Genomic DNA, 20,044 nt, shown 5'->3' with positions numbered 1-20,044 from the left:
TGGCTCCTATGCTTTTGCAGAGGAGATTGGCATCTCTAAATACTCCTGAATTCATCACCCTGCCCATTATTAGAAAAGCCCATACGAAGCAATACCCAAAGCAAACAGGAATTCACGCATTTCTCATTTCTCACTCTGCATGCCAGTACCACACTCATTCCACTGAATTCAGGGCCTTCTCCAGCTGTTTTGGATAGACAAGATTTCTGCACAGCCTCTATAGTAAGTGCTGACACTTCCACTGTGAGGCTTTGGTTCTTATTTACAAAGTTATCTTTCAATAAGAGTATATTTTTTGTGAATGAGCAAAGTAGAACTACAAAAACGCAGTCCCTCAGCAGCTGAAGAAATCATCTGTAGAAACTGCTGCTTGCAAGTGAAGATGACTGATTTGGCTAACTCAACAGATTCAATTTGCATTATTAACAGTAAACATAATTACATAGGTATATCAACCATACCTCCAGATAGTGCTGCAATTACAGGCTAATTGAACAGACTATGCATCATGAAACCAAAGCCACAATTATTCAATAGAGGATGTGAACATGGCGAGATGCTTATGCAGTATTAGATTACAGTGCTGCAGGAAATGACAGAGAGGAGCGATTACATTACAGCCAACAGATTAATGCAGAAGCACTACTTCAGTGAGGAGCAATTAAAACCAATATATCTTTGTCTCAATTCCAGGGGAAAGGTGGTGAAGCTAGTGACTCCTAGGTTACTAGGGACATTAAGATTTTTCCACTTGTTTTTCTGATGTCTCGGACAACAACTTCCCATTCTCCTGCAATAGCGATAGCTCTCTCCCTTCTCTCCACTTTCTGCTTCCCTTTAATACTCTGGTGCATTCAGTCCACTTATGCTATTCATTGTTAGATTCAGCCTTTCTTTCCATCCGCTTCAGTGGGCTTTGGGACTGTCCCTAAATGCCTTCTGACTTCAAGTCTCTCCTCAAAACTCCTGTCTTTAACGAACCCTTCATTGGTGTATCTGCGCTGATGTGCTTTGCCCCCTGGCCTCCTTCCTGCACTGCACTGTGAGAAGCCCTGTGGAGCAGGCATAATGCCTTTCTTGGATTTTGCAAAACATGAGCACTTGCAGCATTAGATAAGTAATTATAACAACTCTGCCCTTTCATGAGGAAAACCATACAAATCATTAGCAGATAATAATTCAATGGAGCTCACAGACTTGGCAAACATCTATTACTGTCTAAGAATTTCAGACTCACAGCCTAAGTAGTAGTCAGTATAAGATTTAGAAAGCATTCATATGTGTCTTTAGAAATATAAGTTTTTGTAAAATGAGGGGAAAAGCCTATTTCATGTTTTCCTCTTTCCATGAAAATGATTTCAGTGTCTCTTCATCAGTTGACTGAGTCCTGCAAAATGGCTCTGGAACAAACTCAATTTATGTGAATGTTGATGTAATTAATGATGAAGTATTCAGTTTGTTAAAGCCATCCTAGATGATTAGTATATCAAAGGGTCAATTCTGAGGAGTGCTGGGTGGTGGCATCTTTTCAACATCAGCAACTATTAATCAGCCACGTGAAGAACTCTGTATTCCATTTAGATGATATCTCTGTATTTCACCACTTCTCTTTTTCTCTTTTCCCCAAATTTAGTAATTTTCTCATCAGGTAGTCTCTTGTATCAGCTTTCATAAAGCTACCAAAAGGCCTACAAAATAGAGACTGGCTAATATGTTAGACCTTATGAATAAATCAACTGATTATTACATTTGCCTGCCATGCAACAAAAAGTCACCATAGCAACATCATTCCTTGCTCACTGCTGAAGTACTACAGGATCTTTTCTTACAAGAAATACGAGAACCAATAAGCCAGGCTACCTGGTATTTTGCCAACCACTGTTTCAAAAACAGGGAGAAAGGCATTTTCTTCTTACAGTCACTTTCAATTGGGTTTAGGATGCCACTTTGCTCTTGTGCTGCTTTGACTCATTGGGACCCTTTGGGCCAAACTTTGCCATCTCTTATGGGAATGTATTTGCCACCAGGTGAATGAGGTGAATCTGATACTGCGTACACTAAGGGAGAAGTAATTTCACTTCAGCTGTTGGATGATAAGACTGAGACAGTCTCCTTCACCCACCTGCCTGCCTACAAGACTGTGAGGTTTAACTTAGGGGAATTGTGTGTTGCTTTCAGACATCCAAATGAGACCATATGAAGACACAGTATATTACAAGCATAACTTTTAATATAATGACTTGTTCTGCGGTATTCTGAAAACATGTATGAGTCAGTCTTCAAGGTGTCAGACTTTGCTACAGCACTGAAAGATTCCCAAGAACTTTATTATCAAAATTTTTGAAAGCATCCATTCACTTCAGATTGTCTATTCACTTTGAATTCTGCTTGTCCAATTCCAAATAATTCCTGCTCCAAGAAGTCTGCTTTTCCATGGTACTCAGACTTCACAACACCAATGCATATCAGTGGAAGCTGTTGTGCAGAGGAATAAGTACTTGAAGATAAAGTGATGCAGATGAGTCAGTAGCTGGAAACTCAGGTGAGCTATCCAAATGAATAGATACTGCAGAAAAACAGGTTTAAACATATTGGTTTTGGCACTAATCAACCCCCAACACAGCCAGCAAGGAAGTGGGATGGGACAGATATTTTACAACAGGCCAGCACACTTCAACTCCTAGAACAGAAAGGGGAAGCAAAAATTATGGCATCCTGTTTACACTGTAGTTAAGTGCAGTGTAATTAATCCAGCTCCTGAGAGTGAACATTTGCTGTACTGCTCAGCTGTCCCCTTAATAATTATTAAGCTAAAAAAGAAACATATATTTGTATTTCCTTATGATTCTTGCTATTCAGCAGTTGATCATTTTTCCTTATTTCCTGATCTCCCTCTCTCAAATATACACATTTAAGTGGAATACCTTCCTCCAACTGTAACGATACATTGGAATGAACTGTGCCTTTTGCAGATAGAAATTGTTTCCTCTACTCCATTCAACTTGGCATCATTTGCCCTTCAGATAAATCTTTGATGTATTAAATTTGGTCTTTTTGGCTACAGGACCAAAACCAGTTTTGCTCAGCTTTATTTAAAGTTGTTGTCGATCTGGAAGTTGAACAAACTAGTCACTTCCTCCCAAAGCTAATTAGGAATATCTGGTTAGACATTTTTCTTTGGAAAGTGTTTGTTGTTGTTTGGGGTTTTTTTTGCCAAAAGTAAGACTATAGAAAGGGTTTGTTACAGTTAATTTCTTTACTCAAGAAAATGTCAACATTGTCAACCCATTCTACTTGCTTTTTTAAATAAAAAGGATTTTGTTAATGCCTTTCTGTTTATAAATTTTAGCTAACCTATATTTAAAAAGTGAAAAATAAATATGTCAAAATGAAATAAATGCTTAAGAATTTTTCTAAATTTTCATTTTACTTTTCTAATTTATTCTTTATCATCACTTTTATTGGAAGCAAGAAATCTGTAACTTCTCATATTTCAAAAACATAAGTGACTTGGAAATTTAAATTGTTAACTAGGTCCTTAGACTTCATGACAAGAAATAGATTTTCTCCGACTAATAAAAAGTGGGGGGGTTTAATGTGATTTAAAACTTCTTAATGAAGAGGAATTTTTTATTAGCTAGTAACCTTTTAATCGGAAAGAATGAGACAGATTAAAGCCACTATCAGGCAATTTGGTAGTACAAAAAATGTTTTTAATTATAAATGCAAAGACTGGCAAATGGAGTTTTGTGGTGACAGCAGAAATAATTTTCATGGGTTAGAGACCCTCACACAGAAAGTTTTTGTGTAGGTGTGCCTGTCCTGCCAGCTCAGGTTAGGAGGAAGGAAAGGTCAATCTGGCAATTACTGTAATACACCATGCCGTAACCAGCAGTGCTTCAGGACCAGAAAACCACCTGTAGGTGCAAGGGGCAACCCCAAGCTCTTAGAGAAAAGCCAGCAGATAACAGGGAACATGGCAGTAGCTGCTGCAGGTTAATACACTGCAGCATGTGAGTTACTCCGGCTGCCAACAGCACCTCAGCCCACCCCACACCAAAGCTCCATGTTTAGGGAATAGCCCTTCCTGCTTCCACCTGCCTTCGCAGCCCTGCAGCCTTCCAGAGACCTGCATATACCAACCTGATGGCAGAGTGTGGTCCAACATGTGTGACCAAGAAAACCAAAGAAATGAATGCAGCACTATTACTGCTTTTACACAACCCGTTTAGATGGTTAGTGAAGTTTAACACACAGTCTGTTAAGTTACACTTCATGACCCTCCCTCTCAGTGGAGAGTTAAGATTCGTGTGTCCGGTAAGATATCTCCTTTCCATGAGGATTAAAGAACCTTAAGTCTGTCTTCACAGAAAATTTTACAGTATACTCCAAGCTTAAATAATAAACCTCGTAAGCTAGTTATTGCAAAAATTAAGTGCAATAAAACCTTATCAGCTACTTTTAAACAATGGTCCCAGTAACCTTTCCTATCTGACCTTCTTCTAAGCAAAACTTCAGTAATCAAAGCTTCAAAGCAAGTCCATATGTAATGCTGGCAAAACATTTAATTTTTAGTATATCTAAATGTTGCTTTAATGTGGTTGCAGTCAAGAAATAAAATTTCACTACAGAAAACTAAGCATAAGGATGTTTAGGAATATAATAAATGCCAACTCAGGTTGTGTGAACGGAGGACTTCATTTGCAGGAACGTGAAGTTCACCCAGATTATTCCTAACCACGCAGAGAAAATGTGGTTTTCTAATTCTTCAGGAAGCCAGACTGTAAGGATTTCTCCTCTATTTTAGTGTCTCCTTTCCAATGCACCATAGAATCTATCCACTTCAGCATTTGCTTCAATTTGAGCAGGTAAACAGTCTCACTGGAGTCTTTGGTACCACTGGTGGGAACATGCATTAAATGTTTTAGACGGATAAGACCACAGCCGCAATGCTAATCCTCCATTCTGTTACAGCCGCTTGGTGCTAATTCACTACCATAAAGCTGCACTAAAGCTGGGGATCCATCTCGTGGCTCTCCACTGAAATGAGGAATCAGCAAGTTGCCTTCAGTTGCTGTTTACTCTTTTCTCTTGAGTGATAGCATGACGATTATGTGCAGGGAAAGAAAGGCAGGGCAAGAGCTCTTTGTGCCTTGGGGATGCAGCAGAGTCACTGCAGATCAGAGGAGGCTAAAAGCTGCTCTCATCCACGGTGGGAGCAAGGCATTTACAGAACATCCTGGGGATCAGGAAGGTGTAAGAACCACCACCATTCACAGTTAAGAAACACAGCACTATGTCAAGGAAGGTCACAGGAGTTATGACTAATGCTCCAAGTTGTGAAACATCAGGTGAATCTTTTCTAAGGGAATGCTGTCTTTGTATATACCAAATAATTCAAATCAAACGGGTTTTAGCTAAGAGCCATTGATATAGTTAGGGCTGAAGCTAACAGGCTTCCACTCCTTTTTGAAAATGAACTGGTGCAAATGTACAATACAGACCTCAGGAAAAGAATGGAGGTGAAGGTTACATTCCTATTTTTAAAATCATCGTATTTGAGGCTTGGTGATGGGAAGAGGAAGTAGTCATGCTGCCTGATATAAGGCACTTATTTGAGCAGCTTAGTTAAAAAAAGCCATGTCCCTAGTTCCCTGGATGGGCAATGTAAAGTAAAAGACATTTCCAGAAGGTGATGAGCCTTGTTCTGAGTTAGGAGAGAAACCTCTCTTAGTTGATTCTGTGGGGAGCCTACAAGGAGCAAGTACCCTCCTAATAACTACCCTTCACATAGCTACATGCCAGTTGCTAGTAGGTGGTGGGAACACCTTCCATTGCTAAAATGTTTGAACAACTTGTAAGCAGCACAGAAACTTAATGGTTAATTGGGTACTTAGACATAATAATCTTTTCCAAATGGTCCTTAATAACCTGCAGTTTTATTCATTTATTGACAGGGATGTAAGTTCATAACCCACTTAAGGAAAGAGTGAGTCCAAATTGCAACTTTTGAAAATGTAACCCACTATATGTAGCTACAATAGCAAGATTAATATTTTTCTTATCTGTAGGTTTGTTTATTTAAATTTATGGAAACATAAAAAGCTCTAGGCACCTAAACATATATTAAGAAAGACAAATTAACATCAACAACACGAGCAATCCTAGTAATTTCCTCTATGTGCAAAGGAAAATAAACCTCTTGGTATGTACTAATCCCAACCCCAATATTGCCCTAGCCCTCAGCTGCCCTCTTCCTCCTCAAAAGCCTGGGAACAGAGATGGGGGCTTTACAATATGCCTAAAAGATCAGCAGTAAGCTTACTTCAGAATAAAGAAGAGGGAGTAGAAAACACTAAGAAAAACAAAGCACAAAAAAACCCACCCTCCCTGAACAACTCTTAATATTTTTTGATATGAAGAGAAGCTTTTTGATGCCCCCAAGGCTATGTTCATCTTTAGCAAACAAGGACTGTGTGTTCTTTCCTGTTAACCCTGCCCACTTGCTCTTTTGTTTTTTTCTAGTGAGGGTAACACAAGAAATCAGAGGCACTTCGATCATTAAACATATTTATTATTTAAACTTCCTAATTTGACATTATCTGTACTCTGCAACCAAACCAAAGATCTGGAAAGTTAAGACAAGCAGCCAGGTTACAGAACTGCATTTCTATAGCACTTAACAGTTAGCCAGCATTACTAACCCCAAGAATTGAAAGCCATTAACCAGATCACCCCAAATCAGTAAGTTGGTTCAAAACCCACAGCATTTCCCTTCTCTGATTCATGTTTTCTGCCACAGCTGTTCCACAGCATGTATTTAAGTGAATGAGCTGGGAGACAATCTTGACAACATCCTTTTACTGTTGCTCCCATATATAATTTCCTAATATGTATAAAGGCTACAAAACCAGATATGCTGTCACACATGTGTCTTATGAGCTCACAAATGCAAAGTTGAGCTTTTAGGTTCACCCTACACCCCTACCATTTTGGTCAGCTTATGAAACAATTCTCCATCTTCAAATGACTGCAAAGCTACAGGCCACTAAAATCAGGGTTTTCTAAGAAAAAAGTGACAAGAAATCTGAATTATAACCAGCACTACCAATTACAGGTATAGTTCTAAATAAATATGGGTATGTCTGAATCTAAAGTGAGGTTGAAGAGAGGAAAAATTGCATATATTTGAGGGAAAGGATGTTCTAGCATTTGTACGCTGTAAGGTTAAAAGAAATACGGATGCAATCCTGTAAGACAGTAAATTCCATACAGTGAATGTTATTAAAGCAAAGAACATCTGTTTTCATTTCATTTCATTCCAAGTGTCCTTAAAAGTTACAGAACAGCTGATGCCATAACAAAAATGCAGCTAATTCATAAAAGAATAAAAAGAATAGAAAAGTCAGATTAAACCCACAGTGCAAAACAGTAACCCTTGTGAACAAATGGAACCAAACCAAAGTGAATGATCAAAACCTCACACCTTTCTACAGAGCCCAGCCAGTTACATTAATATTTAGTAAATAAAGTTCCCTACTGAGACTTGAATTCTAGAGGAAGTGTGAAAGAAAATACAACATCAAAGCAAAGAGCAAAACATACTCCACATCCTACCGATGGCTCAAAAGTAGAGGCCCTTTTCATGAACGCTCTGATCTTTACACCGAAAACAGTGACAAGTGTAAATATAATCTATATGCTGGTTAACAGGGTGAAAGCAGAATATAAGTATGTTTAAACTATACCCTCATCTTGATTATAACCTTTCCGCTGATAGTGATGCTCACAAAAGACCCTGTCCTCCCATACCGACCCCCACACAACCCCGCAATATCTTGTCACAGAGTTTTTAGCCCAAAGAAGAGAAAGTATCCGAAGATCCCCTAAATTCATTGGTGACACTGCCAGCGCTCCCACAGAGGAGGCAGGCACTTCGGTTCTGCAGCGGGCAGACACCGAGCAGCCGCTGCGGGCCCCAAACAAGGACGGGGGCTCTGGTGCAAGGACACAGTGTAAAACAGACTTGACCCAAAGCAGGCGTTTGGTCCTGGATTGAGCACATGCTTGTGTTCAATCTGTGCTTTACCTTTGGGAATATCAACAGCAGACACTGGACTTTTCTCCTGCATTTCCCCAGGAATATTGCAGATTGGTAGAGCTCATTGTAGGCATAAAAGTTATGTTTATCTGGAGGGAGGGATTTCCTGAAAACTTTACCAGTGTTCTTACAGAGCTACCTGTAAGAAAAGCAATTCTTACACACAAAAATTATGCTTTTATATTGTCTAGATGATGCAAGAGATGGAAGGAAGCATCAGGTCTAGGAAAAAACCCCTGTATCTTTAAATACAGGTCACAAAGAATATTTGCCACTCTTCCTCCTCTGCTTCTACACTCCCACACAGGTCAGCTCACAGCAAGAAGTCCTGAGAGAAAGGTCACAGTGTCTCTTCTTTCTTGGCAGTTAAAACTCCTGAAGCTTAGATTTCATTCCTAGACATAGAAAGAAAACCCTCCCTTTCTTTGATTTGTATTTCCATTCTTTCATTAGGGAGAACCTTTTCCGGTTACTCCCACTGCAAATAACTTTAAAACAAGGTTGGATGCCTTCATTTATTTTGAAAACACATATGGAAAAATGGTACAGGAAAACAAACTTTTGGAAGAAGAGCTACTGGCATTTTATACACAGAATGAATGCGTTTATATTGTTGGAACAGTCAAAACACATAGCAGCTCATGCTACAGGTGGAGAACAACCAGCACCAGTAGCACTCTGAAAACATCTGGGGCAAGCAGTACTCACTATACTAGTCCAGACACGGTCTCAGTGGAAGATCCTTCCATCAATAGTGTAAAACATTAGCTCTGTTTTTGTGCCTTTCCATACTTCAGGCTACTCTCCTGAGCTTTAAAGCTGCCATCCTCTACAGTGTTCACATACCTTCTTCCACAGTACCAGGCCACACGTTAAAAGCAGAGTTTGCAGTACACGCAAGGCTGCATGGTGACTGATGAATTCTTCATGACAGCACATTTTAAAGAACCTCCCGTGACACCGGACAGGAGCAGGACCATTCCCCAAGCAGGCACACAAAGCAGGCAAGAGCTGCAAACTCTAACATTTCCACTTGTGGCACAACACAACCATGTGTTTTGGTCTTTCCAGGAAGACCCATCTCTTAGTGGCAAAGTAGTAGTGCTTAAGGGAGGTAAGTTGAACTGCCAGAATTAAGGCATAATTTCCCAGCATATTCAGAGGTTTTAATTTCATTTTTATGGGTATTAACATTGCGGCAGCTGGTTATTGCGAGGTTTAATAAGTATCATGAGCTTCATGTTTTGATGTGAACTGTAAGAACACCCGAGAAGTATCTCATGGGGAAAGAACTCCGCTTTCTTCTAGGTTTCTATGGCAGAGAAGGCAGTTCCACGCTTTTGAAGCAAAAGCTGCCGTTAGCACTGCTGAAAAGGTCTTCTCCGCTTAGCCATTACCGCACGTCTCTTCTGTCAAGAAAAGCGCTGTTAATCTGAAATCGTATTCAAAAGCTGTTGCAGCCTAAGCAGTAGTTGAAATGCGACCACGAAGCGCCTGCCAGCGGGACGGGAGTCACTTTTTCTCCAGCGAACGGCTCACTGCCCTCGCGAGGACTAATTCGGATACCGCGGGAACCGCCCGCAGGCAGGCACAACCGCGATTCGGACGGCGTTCGCTTCGCTCGCAACCCTGCACAGCAAACGACCCCCAAGGCCCAGACGCTGCCGAGTTCGGGCCGCTTCGAAGCAGAGCTCGGCCCCCCCGCGGCCGGCGCCCACCCGCGGCACGGAGCCCTCTGCTGCTCGCCGCCGGCCTCACAGCCCGAGCGGCCGCACCGAGCTCCCCCGCGCCGCCCGGGCGGCTACGCGGGGCCAGACGGGCAGGGCCCGGGCCCGGGATGGGCGGGGCGGGCGGCCCGACCCGGCCCGGCCCGGCCCCGCCGGCAGGCGAGGGGGCAGCGGCCGGTGCCGCGGCCCCGCAGAGCGGGAGGAGGCGGGCGGTTGCCGGCTGCTCGCCGCCTCAGCCGGGCCGCCCCCCGCCCGCGGCGGAGTCACGTGACCCGCTGCCCGGCGCCGTGCGCCTTTACCCCGCCCGCGCCGCCTTCCGCGTTTGGCCCTTGCCGTACCCCGTAGTGACGCCGCCGCGCCTCTCGCCGGGCACCGGCGGGGCCGTATTTCCGGTGCGGCGCTGAGTCGGGATGGTGAGAGCGCGGCCGGCTCCCCGGGGCCGGGCCGGGGCGCCCAGAGCGCGGCCGTATGGGGGAGGGGGCCGCGCCGGCGGCGCGGAGCGGAGGTCCAGGCCTCCTCAGGCATCCCGCCGCCGTCGGGTGGGGTTTTGCGGAGTCACCGCCGGCGCTGGGCCTCTAGGCCGCCTCCGGCGGGGCGGCGGCGCTGAGGCCGGGCCGTGAGCCGGGTCTCGCCGCCGCGGGGGGGCTCGCCTCGTCGCTCGCCGCTGTGGGAGGGAGGTGGGTTTGTAGCCGCGGGCCTGCAGGACCCCGCCGGCCGGGGGCGCGGGCATCGCCCCGCAGAGGTCGGGCTTCCTGCGGGGAGCGGTGGCAGTCTCCGCGGGCAGCAGCTCTGGTTTGTCCCGCTGCGGGGGCGAGGGCAGGTAACGTAGCTGACAGGAGAGCGAAGGAGACCTTGCTGTGGTACGCGTTACTTAGTGCCGCTCGTTAATTTACGCGAGCAAGGAATGAGCTAAAACTACGACGTAGCAATACAGTGCAACGCCGTACGAGTCAAAAACATACCAGTGAACGTGTCTTTCCCTGCCGCATAAGTCCGCACCTGTTTTTATTCACTGGCTTTTGACAATCCACTGGAATGTAGTAGTAATTCGTTTAGGCGAAATCCAGTTATGGCTTTTCTTTACGTGGAGCTGTCCTTAGGCTTCAAGATTCATAGCAGTGTGCTTATATCAGGCTATTGTTTTGGTTTTTTTCTTGTTACTTAGGGTCAAAGTCAGAGTGGCGGACATGGTCCTGGTGGTGGCAAGAAGGATGACAAGGTAACTAAAACCAAAACAAGTGCTTATAGGATGAACTACAGGGGTGCTACTACAGAGGCTGGCTGCAATAGACTCTATTTTACAACTTTTTTTCATTCTTGCATTCAGAACTGCATAAAACTACGCTCTTGCTAACTGTGATGAGATGTCATATCTCTTCTGGATGCACATTGGAGAAAGCAGGTTGCTGTTCAAAAATAGAAAAGGAGGCTTGACTGTAAAGCAAAACAAATTATTTGACAGTAGTAATTTATTTTTTAAAATAATAAAACTATAAATCTGTCTGGGGCAGAAAAGACTAGTTGCCTTCAAGCTGTCACCTAAGTAACTGGTTTTGGTTTGAAAATGACATCACACTGTCATCTGCATGAGGTCTGTACTTCATGTTGTAGACCATTAGCGGCCGTTCCAGTTTCCTTTGGAGATGGAAGTATAATGTACATGGCAAGCTATGTCTAAGCTGGCAAACCAAATGCGCATTACCTGTTGATTAAAATGCAACAGAAATGTTTGGATTCAATATTTTCCTCATCCTTTCATGTATGAGTTTTGTTTGTGATTTACTTCAGGCTTTAGCCTTCGATGTTCTATATTCACTGAAAATTAAAAAGAGGGATCTAAAATAAGCAGGAGAAGAAATTTTTGAACTTTCTTAAAAAATAAGAATAGCATTTCTTTTGGGCTTCTCATTATATATCATAAAGGAGATGATTTTGTTATGTAGCCATTCAGCTTAAGTTGAGCTCCCTCTCACTCTGTGCACCTAACATCTGTGTATATTTTTTTCATTGTTGATATCCTGATTTTTTTTTTTCATGAAATTCTTTTTATCAATAAGGATAAGAAGAAGAAATACGAACCTCCAGTTCCAACCAGAGTGGGGAAAAAGAAGAAGAAAACAAAGGGACCAGATGCTGCCAGCAAACTCCCCCTGGGTAAGCATTCTGTCTGCCTCAGCAGTCCTGTGGACTGTCTGCTCTTCGAGAAGTGCAGAGCTGTCCTCTCCCCTAGATCCGGCTGTATGTAGGTCGTAAATGATTAAGCAGAAGGCCAAATGTAATTTTATTTCTAATTAACGTAAAAACACAAAATAAGGTTATTGTTATGCAAGATGCCGCCCATGAATTCCTGGGTAAGAGAGAGAAATGTAATGAGAAGTGCAGGGGAAATATTATCTCTAAAAATGTTTTTAACCTAGAATTACAGTGGAACAATTAAAATAGTGACTGCTGCTCATATAGAAGTTATTGTCAGAAAATAAAGCAGAATTTCTGGTAATGAATTAGTGAATAGTTGGTACCATGTCAAACTTGGTCTAAAACAGTGTGATTCTACTTTGATTACAGTGACTCCTCACACACAGTGCAGACTCAAGTTGTTGAAATTGGAGAGAATTAAAGATTACCTCTTAATGGAGGAAGAATTTATCAGAAATCAAGAACAGATGAAACCTTTGGAAGAAAAACAAGAGGTGAGGTTTGAGTGAACTGTTACTTCTAATGTTACAATAAGTGCTCTAATGTAAACTACTTCATACAGAAGCAATGGAAATAAAGTGCCATGAATGTGTAAGTCAATACAAACATATTATGTGTATTACAGTTCTTCATTAAATCTCAATTACTGTCCAGAAAACAGAGGATTTTTTTCTAGTGGTTTAATGGTTTTAGTCCAAGCATAGGTTACTACAGATGAGGCCACAGTGGTTTTTTTATTTCTTAGTGGTCTGTCAAAGTGCAGCTCCCAGATATCTCCATCAATAGAGAAAGAAAGAATATTCTAGCTATGCACATCCATATAATGGTGTCCATACATTTAGGACTAAAATAATAGTGGATTTTGTTACTGGCCTATGCTTTTATGCCATTTGGGGCAGTGAAACAACAATAGCAGAGATTGGTTCTGTTATGTTCGGTGTAAACTGTTGAACCAGTGTTGTACAAGAATGTTTTTGCCTGTGTTATTGAGTTGTTTCTTGGATTCTTCCTGACAACAGGAAGAAAGATCAAAGGTGGATGATCTGAGGGGAACACCGATGTCCGTGGGTACCTTGGAGGAGATTATTGATGACAACCATGCTATCGTGTCCACATCAGTAGGATCAGAGCACTATGTCAGTATTCTGTCTTTTGTGGACAAGGATCTGCTAGAGCCAGGCTGCTCTGTTTTGCTAAATCATAAGGTGAGTTGTTTTTATGAAATGAAGCACAAGTTCTTGTACTCTTTTTAACTGGCCTTTTTTTTTTTTTTTTTTTTCTTTCCCCTGAGAATCACAGAATCATAGGGTCTGGGAGCTAATGGTGTTTATTTCACACACCTAAATAGATGAGCATTGGGTTTAGGCTTGAGCTTGTACTAATAATGCTGCTTGCTTTCTTTGATAACTCTTAATGCTTGAATTAGGTTCATGCTGTGATAGGAGTCCTGATGGATGACACAGACCCTTTAGTTACTGTGATGAAAGTGGAGAAAGCTCCTCAAGAAACATATGCTGACATTGGTGGCCTTGACAACCAGATTCAAGAAATCAAGGTATTCAGTTGTGCTAATTTACACTGTTAAGTAAGCTAGCAATGTAGCTGCTGTGCTGGGAACTCAAAAGTGTAACAGCAGGACCAACTGCTGTTCATGTAGTGTTCTTTTGTATCTTGTTATACTGCATTTCTTCATTTGATTTTGCTAGGCAGACTCATGGACCTAAATCTCTTAAGTGGGTAGCATACCCATTCACAGAGCATTTGCACGGAAACCTTTCACAGTTGCCGTGGAGCCTGCAGAGCCCTGAGCTCATAAAATCTCTGCAATAACTTACTGTTTTGCAACATGTAAAGTTACTGATTGTTGCAAGATGAGAGTTAAATTGTAAAAAGTGCAGAGGTTGTTTTGAGGGTCTGATGCTGTGCAATCTAAGGATTTAATGGGTAGGGAGGTTTTTTTGGCTTGTTTTGTGTTCGCATGCATTTGTTGTTTGGTTGGGGTTTTTTGTGTTTGGGTAGGGTTTTTTCCTACCAGCAGAGCGCTATCTGAACCCTGGTAATACTCAACCCTTTTGCTTTGGGTAGGCGTCCAAAATCGCAAGTGCTCTTAAAATATTGATCTGTAGTATCTGGTAACTCATGGTGGAAGACATCCTTTCATAAAGGGTCCCCCCACCCCAAGATCCTCCATGAGTGCTTGGGAGTCAGGAACTCCAGGGTTCTAAATTCAGCATGATGCGTTTAGGTTGGAGGAGGGGGAGCACTCACTGCTTCTCTTCCACATGTCAAGTGGAAACAATAGGAAGACCTGTTTGGATAGAGTAGTTGTCTGCCTTAAAATTTGAGGCAACAGGGATGTGCACTTTTCAAGGTCTGTCTTGAAATCAGTTAAGAAGTTCTTGCCACACAAACCCAATACAAATGCTGTTCTCAAGATCCCTGCAGAACTTCTGTGGAGAGCGCTCACTCTTTACAAAAACTCTGGTTCGTTTTTCTTGTGCTGCAGGAGTCTGTGGAGCTTCCTCTCACCCATCCTGAATATTACGAAGAGATGGGTATAAAGCCACCCAAAGGAGTCATTCTGTATGGCCCACCTGGCACAGGTATCTTACAGTACAGTAACAACTGTGCTGAGCTGAAACAAGTGAAATAAACTACGCTTGCTTAGTATTAAAGCATTGCCAAGTCTGTCACAAATGTCATATGACTGTTTTGTTAAAGCATAAAGCTTTAACAAAGCCCCCCTGCACCCGCAAACTAATTACAGTATTTCTTTCTGACTAAAACCAGGTAAAACTTTACTAGCCAAAGCAGTGGCAAACCAAACTTCAGCAACCTTCCTGAGAGTGGTTGGTTCAGAACTTATACAGAAATACTTGGGTGATGGTCCAAAGCTTGTGCGCGAACTGTTCCGTGTGGCTGAAGAGCATGCTCCGTCGATTGTCTTCATTGATGAAATTGATGCCATTGGTACAAAGAGGTACAGCATTCTAGCTCTAGCTCCCACTTCACCCACAGGGTTTACTAGAAAGGCTTCTTTTGCAGCCATATTGATATTGTCTTCATTGATGAAATTGATGCCATTGGTACAAAGAGGTACAGCATTCTAGCTCTAGCTCCCACTTCACCCACAGGGTTTACTAGAAAGGCTTCTTTTGCAGCCATATTGATACTCTGTTTCTTAGCTCTGCTAGCATTTTCGTAATACTCTTTTTGATGTAAGCATTTTTAACAAGTAAGACTTCAAATAACTTCTTTGAAACTAAAATACATCACAACCTTTTCATATTAAATAAATGTGACCGGAAACTTAACCTCTGTTCTCTTGCTAGCTGGTAGCATCTCTGTGGTGGAGTGTCTTAGAAAGACACTGTGCATAAGTTCATATGGTATCCTCTAAGTGCAAATCTAAATATACAGTAATGGGCTTTAGCGATTCAACAGTAAAGCAGTGTGCTTAATACAGAACATAGCCATTTATCGTTTGGCTCTCCAGACAGGTGGCTAAATACTTACGTGTTCTTAGAATATTATATGGTAAGTTACAGGGTGTGATGTCATGGGGAAGCATTGCTTGTGCCACACTAAACCATTCTTCAGCCTGTATCCAAGTGGTATTACTTTGAAAATTCCATAGGCTAGTTGGAACTGTCCAATACAAATAGTTTTTAAAGTAGTCAGATGTTTTTTAAATAAATAAAAAGGTGCTCATGCATATTACTACACAGCTACTAGCCTGAAGCTCCAGTATAACACAGCTTCTGCCCCATATATTTCGGCATATGTAGAAAGGATTGGACTGATGGTGAAGTGCATAACGTAGAATTCTTCATGAATGTTAGGTTGCTTCAGACTGTTCCTAAACATGGGGGAGCTGTTTTGGATGTAGGTTATCTAGTCTGCTATTAGCAAAATGAAATAGTTAAGCCACAAAGCAGAGAAATACAGCCACTGGTACCTGTGTTTCAGGAAGAGCAGAGTTAAACCAGGATCCACTAAGTAAGGGTGTAGTTCTAACTGCTTGCGTAAGGGAAAAACTCTGAAATGGAAAAATGAGTGACAAGCTGTATTTTCTATGAAGTGGATGCATGTGCTTTTAAGAATTGGGTTTTCTTCCTTTTTTATGTTAATTTGTTAATTTTGTTGGGGAAAAAAGAGGTTTCCAAATACATAACAAGCATGGAAAAAGGACAGATTTCCTTCACGTGATTGCTGTTACTTTCCCCAACTACAAGAATAGTTCAATGTTTCTTCACTTACCTAGATGTCACAATGTGATTCTGAAAACCTGCTTTTTGTTTTCTATGGGTGAACGTTAAATTAAAAAAAAAAAAAAATAATCTGTTATGGGTGTTTCAAAAAAAAAAAAAAACCAAACCACACACTATTTAGTTTGTGTTTGTGGCAGTTATGTGAAGTATGTTCTTAAATTTGCATAGTGCTTTTTCTGACTATATTGTTTTCTTAAAGGTATGACTCAAATTCAGGTGGTGAGAGAGAGATCCAGCGTACAATGCTGGAGCTGCTGAACCAACTGGATGGGTTTGACTCCCGGGGGGATGTTAAAGTTATTATGGCTACAAACAGAATAGAAACACTGGACCCAGCTTTAATTAGGCCCGGTAAGAGACTTCCCGCTGTGTATGCCTATGTCACTTTTCTTGTGAAAGGACTTGTCATAACTTGTCAAACATGGGCTGGTAAAAAGAATGTAAGTTACTGGTTTGTCTCTGTTCACCATCTCATCTATGTTGGTGTCTCTCTTAAAATTGGAACGCATTCACAAGTTTCCAAATGGGAGAAAAACTTACGGACGAGAAGAAATGTGTTAACTTCCTCTTACATATACATAAACAATTTGAATATTCTTCCTTTGTATTAACATGGCACAGCTGGTTTAAGTAATTGTTAAGGCAAGCTGTAGTGCAGCAGCAGCATTTCGTTAACAACTTCAGCAGCTGGGGAAGGTAGGGCAGTACCACTTGTGCTTCACAGATGAGAACTTAAGCCGTAACAATGAGAGCCTAGATTTTGATGCAAGGAAACCAGTCTGCTTCCTTACCGACCTGGCATACTACTGTCATTTGGGGGATGAGTGAGGGAGAATTAATATCTTATTTTGACATATGTACGCCACGTTGAGCCAAGAGCTTGAAGAGGCACAAGTAGTATGGCCTCTAAAGATGTACTGAAACATAATACATCTGTGGGGTCTGTTAAATCAGAAGGTAGAAAGTAACACAGAGATCAAAGAAATAAGCTAAGCCTCCCGTTAGTGTCCTCAAGTAAATCCTAAGTATTGAAGAGGTTGTAAAGATACTCCTTCTAAAGTAATAGAGGTAAAATAGAGAGCAAAGATAATTTAAGGTGAAATTGTCAACTACTCTGAACAGTCACTAGACTGCAGGGACCCAAGGAGTTCAGGAAAAAAAAAACCTCCACAGTATGAAGTTGCTGAGGTGTGTTGGTGTTTTTTCAAAAAAGTCTGGTTTTGCCACTGTCTTAACCTTACCCCTCCAAATCAAGACCAGTGCTGTTAAGAGTACAGAGGAGATAATGCTATACTAGCATTAAAAGACAAGCTAAGATGATCTAAAGTTTGTTGGATGGAAACTTCCTACATCTATCGGGTGTTTAAATGTAACCATTGCTGGAGCAACCAGGGCACTTCCAGCAGCTCTGTAAACTGATTTACCATTGTGCATGACAGTCTGGAATATCTCAAGTGGTGCAATCAACGCTTTTTAGAAAAGATACTGTAAAACTAAAGAAAAATAGGAGTGATCTGGAGATGGAAAATATCTTTACAAAGATTGCGCATTAAAGTTGGAACAATGAGTACCAGGACATCCAAAGTCCCTACTGACATAAAGGAAAGATTTGGTGTAGGGACTTGTAACAGAACTATGTATGCAAAACCTTCCTTCTTCAGTTAGGTGTTTGGGGGTTTTTTGTTTTGTTTGTTTGGTGTTTTTTTTTTTTTTTTTAGGGGGTTGGTTATATAGGGAGGAAGAGTTCTTTGAGTTGCCACAGTGATTTATTTTGTGTGCGTGCAGCAAAAAATTAAACTTCAGAGCTAAATGTCATCTCGGAGCGGAATAAAATTTATTACAAGAACAAAAGCATTTGATGAGTACTTCCCTGTGCTATGACACATTGTTTTTTGTTGTATTTATACGTGACTCAAGGAAGGTTTTTCATGTTTCCCAGGTGAGGTGTCCCTTACCCACAGTGACACAGACTTTTTCAGCAGCATGGTATCTTTCAGCTCCAGTAGCTTCCTGTTCATTGCAAATAGTCTGATCTCACTTTCTATTCTAAGACATGATTGAGTGTGGTGTGAAGAAACAGTTACTTGTCAGTCTAACCTTGAAACCTTCTTCCTGCTCTGTTTCCAATAGCTGCATGCAAAAAAAACCTGACTGAACTTTTCTTTTGCACAGGACGTATCGATAGGAAAATAGAGTTCCCTCTACCTGATGAAAAGACCAAGAAACGAATCTTTCAGATTCACACAAGTAGGATGACGTTGGCAGATGATGTGACTTTGGATGAGCTGATTATGGCAAAAGATGATCTCAGTGGTGCAGATATTAAGGTTAGTGTACATCACCATTGTTTATACTTCAAAACACAAATCAAATCTCATTTTTATTGTGTCCAAAAACATTGTCTGTTGAAACTGTTCTCTAATTACCTGTGGTTACATCACTGAGGGGCAGTTGGATGGCTTTAAAATACCTTTATGAGTGCCACATACTCAGCTTTACAAATGGGAAATCTACCAAAATTTTAATTATGAGGTAGCTTGTGTTAATAAGAGTATGTACCTGTAAAATTTGATGTTCAGATAACAAGTAGCAAAGTGGGAATTCAAAGCGGAATGTGGAATCTTGCACAAACATGCAAGATATCTTAAACGTTACTTAAGATAGCGCAGGATAAGAAGCATTTTTAGAGACTGTTGCAAGCAGATAAAAATGCACCTGTAGATGAGGAAGCTTCAGACACACATCGTCTGCTTTTCTGAAGGAGACAGAGCCCTTGCTGGAGTTACCACACTAATGAGCTTAACCAAACATTATGTTACGTGACCACCTCGGTGCAGAAGGATGCCACAGCCCACCGTTAACAGAGCTGGATGCATCTGTCCCTCCCAGGAGGGAAACAGTGTTGTTACGCCTTTCTGTCATGGAAGGGTTACTCTGGCTGCAGAAGGATGTACTCATCTAGCTTTACCCAGATTGCTTTACATGCTTCAGTGCTACTGAACAGTATTAATGTAAATTTTGTTAATACTCTTCACTTTTACTACGGTGTGAGTCAGTGGGAGCGGTGTGAAGGTGCTGTTATCTTCTGAGGTGTGGCTTGAAGGGGTTGTGCAGATAGTAACTTACTCTTGCTTTCCCTGTTGCAGGCAATTTGTACAGAAGCTGGATTGATGGCTTTGAGGGAACGGCGAATGAAAGTAACAAATGAAGACTTCAAAAAGTCTAAAGAGAATGTTCTCTATAAGAAGCAGGAGGGAACCCCTGAGGGACTGTATCTTTAAGTCATGTGTCTCTTTGGGGACTATCAGGAACTCCTTCTGTGTTGATGACAGTCCTGTGTAAAACCACACAGTCTAGCTAATTTTCATTCTTGAAGAGGTTAAATGCTGGTGGGTTGTGGTTTTTCAGTCAGTGTAACACTTATTTCCCAATAAAAACATTTATTTGAATTGAACTGTGTTGGTGGCAAAGACCTGCTCTCTGCAGGGAACTGGCTGTTGCTTTAGTCAGACTTTCTTTCAAGAAAAAGTGCTAGTGCCGTAAGAGTGCTGGTCTCGGTGATCCAAACCATGCTGCTGCCACCCCACACTGGTGCAGGCAGGAGTGCATAAGCAGGTTCCCCACCTGTCAGTCCTCGCTAGGCATGGTGGTCTTATACAGTAGTTGTACAATTGCTGCTGATTACTTTTCTATGTCTCTTTTTAGGGGCTAACTAGGACAGAAGTCACTTTTGTGTAATCTTAGTGTCC

General features: G+C 41.7%; 1 protein-coding gene and 1 long non-coding RNA gene across 2 annotated transcripts; one reads left to right on the top strand and one right to left on the bottom strand.

The window, feature by feature from the left end:
- Nucleotides 1-6,556: 6,556 nt before the first annotated feature.
- Nucleotides 6,557-9,989, bottom strand: LOC115351722. Its single transcript, XR_003926882.1, has 2 exons — nucleotides 9,829-9,989; nucleotides 6,557-9,510 (listed from the first exon to the last, which is right to left on the bottom strand). It is a non-coding gene; the product is annotated as an uncharacterized LOC115351722 (long non-coding RNA).
- Nucleotides 9,990-10,123: 134 nt separating this feature from the next.
- Nucleotides 10,124-19,749, top strand: PSMC1 (proteasome 26S subunit, ATPase 1). Its single transcript, XM_030038800.2, has 11 exons — nucleotides 10,124-10,241; nucleotides 10,994-11,047; nucleotides 11,886-11,982; nucleotides 12,394-12,518; nucleotides 13,044-13,229; nucleotides 13,451-13,579; nucleotides 14,531-14,627; nucleotides 14,815-15,004; nucleotides 16,495-16,646; nucleotides 18,468-18,622; nucleotides 19,442-19,749. Exons 1-11 carry the CDS (start codon nucleotides 10,239-10,241, stop codon nucleotides 19,574-19,576), a joined length of 1,323 nt encoding a protein of 440 aa, XP_029894660.1. The 5' UTR covers nucleotides 10,124-10,238; the 3' UTR covers nucleotides 19,577-19,749.
- The last annotated feature ends 295 nt before the right edge of the window (nucleotides 19,750-20,044 follow it).

This window comes from Aquila chrysaetos, chromosome 2, assembly GCF_900496995.4.
Source record: "Aquila chrysaetos chrysaetos chromosome 2, bAquChr1.4, whole genome shotgun sequence".
NCBI lineage: Eukaryota > Metazoa > Chordata > Aves > Accipitriformes > Accipitridae > Aquila > Aquila chrysaetos.
This window is presented reverse-complemented; position numbering and strand designations above follow the sequence as displayed.